This window comes from Mandrillus leucophaeus, unplaced genomic scaffold (genome assembly GCF_000951045.1).
Source record: "Mandrillus leucophaeus isolate KB7577 unplaced genomic scaffold, Mleu.le_1.0 Scaffold84, whole genome shotgun sequence".
NCBI classification, from domain to species: Eukaryota; Metazoa; Chordata; class Mammalia; order Primates; family Cercopithecidae; genus Mandrillus; species Mandrillus leucophaeus.
The window spans coordinates 5,473,482-5,476,403 of NW_012109141.1; the positions used below are offsets into that span (position 1 = coordinate 5,473,482).

At 43.3% G+C, this 2,922-nt stretch overlaps 1 protein-coding gene across 4 annotated transcripts in view; it reads left to right on the forward strand.

Annotated features, from left to right (window-relative positions):
- CD226 (CD226 molecule) overlaps positions 1-2,922 on the forward strand; it is a 96,467-nt gene that overhangs the window by 14,938 nt on the left and 78,607 nt on the right. Inside the window, exons 2-3 of one of the 4 annotated variants that reach the window (XM_011968348.1) lie at positions 968-1,135; positions 1,437-1,772. The exons of 1 other annotated variant lie outside the window; for it this stretch is intronic. In XM_011968348.1, the coding sequence (XP_011823738.1) occupies positions 1,090-1,135; positions 1,437-1,772 (382 nt within the window). In that variant the 5' untranslated portion in view covers positions 968-1,089. Of the gene's footprint in view, positions 1-659; positions 1,136-1,436; positions 1,773-2,922 lie in introns of those variants that run through there. 2 more of the 4 variants (XM_011968347.1, XM_011968351.1) reach the window with 2 other exon arrangements.

Sequence of the window (2,922 nt, forward strand, 5' to 3'; positions counted from 1 at the left end):
CCGAGGTGGGTGGATCACAAGGTCAGGAGATCGAGACCATCCTGGCTAACACGGTGAAACCCTGTCTCTACTAAAAATACAAAAAATTAGCCGGGCGTGGTGATGGGCGCCTGTAGTCCCAGCTACTCAGGAGGCTGAGGCAGGAGAATGGTGTGAATCCGGGAGGCGGAGCTTGCAGTGAGCCGAGTTCACGCCACTGCACTCCAGCCTGGGCGACAGAGCGAGACTACGTCTCAAAAAAAAAAAAAAAAAGAATTAGAACTTGTATTTTATCAAAGAAAGAAGAGAGCAATGATGAACCTGAAAAATGAATCTTGTTTTGATATTGAACTATAATTATGTAAGATATGACCTCTGGAAGAACCTGGGAGCAGGGACCTCTCCGTACTCTGTACTCTCTTTGTGACCTCTTGTGACTCTCTATTTCAAAATCAAAAGTTAAATCTCGCATAATGGTAGATCTGCATGTGCTCTGGGCCACCATACTTTTGTATCTGATGGGCTTTGGACTGTTTTTTGGTCCTCACCAACGCAAATGCCTGAGATCAGCAAGGAGGGAGAGGTGAAAGGAAGGCCACAGGATGGGCTGTCAGTACTGGGCATTGGCTCCCTCCAGCCTCTGCCTCATCTTACGCTCTCAGTGAGGACTTCCCTGCTCCATGCATGCACCACCTTTCACTTATTATTTATGTTTTTACATCTTTATTTTAGTTTCTGCCTCCCCCCCATAGAATGTAAGTTCTAATGCTTTTTTTCATAGTATTGTATCCTCATTGCCTACAGCAGAGTCAGGCACAGAGAATGCATGCAGCACATGTTTGTTGAGTGAATGACTCCTTGTAGAAAATGAAAGCTTGAAAAGAAGCCGACTGGTTCCCCGAGAGAGAAGTAACTCAAATCTGCCCATCATACGAGAGCAAACCTGTGTCTCTTAAGCTAAGGCCTTTTTCCTGTGTTCATACTTTAGAGAAAGAAGACACGACTGATAACATCTGAGAGGAAGGAAACTGCATTGTGCTGGGATCTGCATGTCACATTATAAAAAGCAATTTTTTTTAAATCGACCAGCCTTTTAAACAGCTTCCGGAGATGGATTATCCTACTTTACTCTTGGCTCTTCTTCATGTATACAGAGGTAAAGATGATCTTTATATCTTCCTTTAAAATTTTTGCTCCTGTTTTTGTTCTTACGGGGTGGCATATTCAGAATTTACAATGCTCTTTAGTTGGCTAGGATAATTTCTCACTTGTTCAGAAAAACTAAAAGTTACATTTTCCAATGATCAGCAGGACACCTTTTTAGATGAAGGCAGAAACTGTCGTCCTTTACCGTGATCTCAATGCACTATCTTGCTAGGGCTTCCAAAGTTTAAGATACTGATTTGGTGTTTCCGTCATCAAGGCTAACAGAACTAATGTGATGTTGTATGTTTCAGCTCTGTGTGAAGAGGTGCTTTGGCATACGTCAGTTCCCTTTGCTGAGAATATGTCTCTAGAATGTGTGTATCCATCAGTGGGCATCTTAACACAGGTGGAGTGGTTCAAGATCGGGACTGAGAAGGATTCCATAGCCATTTTCAGCCCTACTCATGGCATGGTCATAAGGAAGCCCTATGCTGAGAGGGTTTACTTTTTGAATTCAACGATGGCTTCCAACAACGTGACTCTTTTCTTTCGGAATGCCTCTGAAGATGATGTTGGCTACTATTCCTGCTCTCTTTACACTTACCCACAGGGAACTTGGCAGAAGGTGATACAGGTGGTACAGTCAGGTAAGGGCAAGTTTTTTTTTTTAATCCCTTTTTATCCACCTACAACATTTGTTTCTATAAAGCCCAAGTAGAAGCTGTAGAATGCTTTCTCGTATTTCTGTGGCATTCTCCAATTCCGTTTCTAGATGCTTTGATGTTACGACTTTGAAGGAGCGATCTTGGGAGTCTGTTTCATTTTTCTGACTGTGCTGTTGTGTCCGAGTAGAAATGTCTTTCAAATTTGAATGTAGTAGGAGAAAGTGCAGGTTTTATGTTGTCTTCATGATAACCTAAGCCTTGATTAAACTGATGTTGGCAACACATGGGTTCAGGATCCTGATGCCTTCCTTTCAGGGCTTTATCACAGCGACGTAGCACCATTGCCTTCTACTGGACACTCAGCACTCACGTCAACCCCTGGATGTTCAAGGTTCTTCCTGCAGTACCAAATCTAAGTTAGTTAGTTAGTTTGTTTGTTTCTTTCTCTCTCTCTCTTTTTCTCCTTCCTTCCTACTTTTTCCTTTTTTTTTTTTTTTTTTTTTTTGACAAAGTCTCACTTTGTCACCCAGGCTGGAGTACAGTAGCATGATCTTGGCTCACTGCAACCTCCAGCTTCTGACCTCAAGTGATTCTCCTACCTCAGCCCCGCAAGTAGCTGGGGCTACAAGTGTGCACCACCACGTGATATGGTTTGGCTGTGTCCCCACCCAGATCTCATCTTGAATTCCCATGTGTTGTGGGAAGGACTGGGTGGGAGGTAATTGAATCATGGGGGCAAGTCTTTCCCATGCTGTTCTCATGATAGTGAATAAGTCTCACGAGATCTGATGGTTTAAAAAAGAGGAGTTCCCCTGCACAAGCTCTCTCTGTTTGCCTGCTGCCATCCATGTAAGACGAGACTTGCTCCTCCTTGCCTTCCACCTTGAGTGTGAGGCTTCCCCAGCCATGTGGAGCTGTAAGTCCAATTAAACCTCTTTCTCTTGTAAATTGCCCAATCTTGGGAATATCTTCATTAGCAGCGTGAAAATGGACTAATACATCATGCCAGGCTAATTGTCATTTTTTTTTTTTTTTTGTAGAGATGAGGTTTCAACCTGTCTCTTATACACATCTAGATGTGTATAAGAGACAGGCCCAGGCTGGTCTTGGACTCCTGAGCTCAAGTGATCCA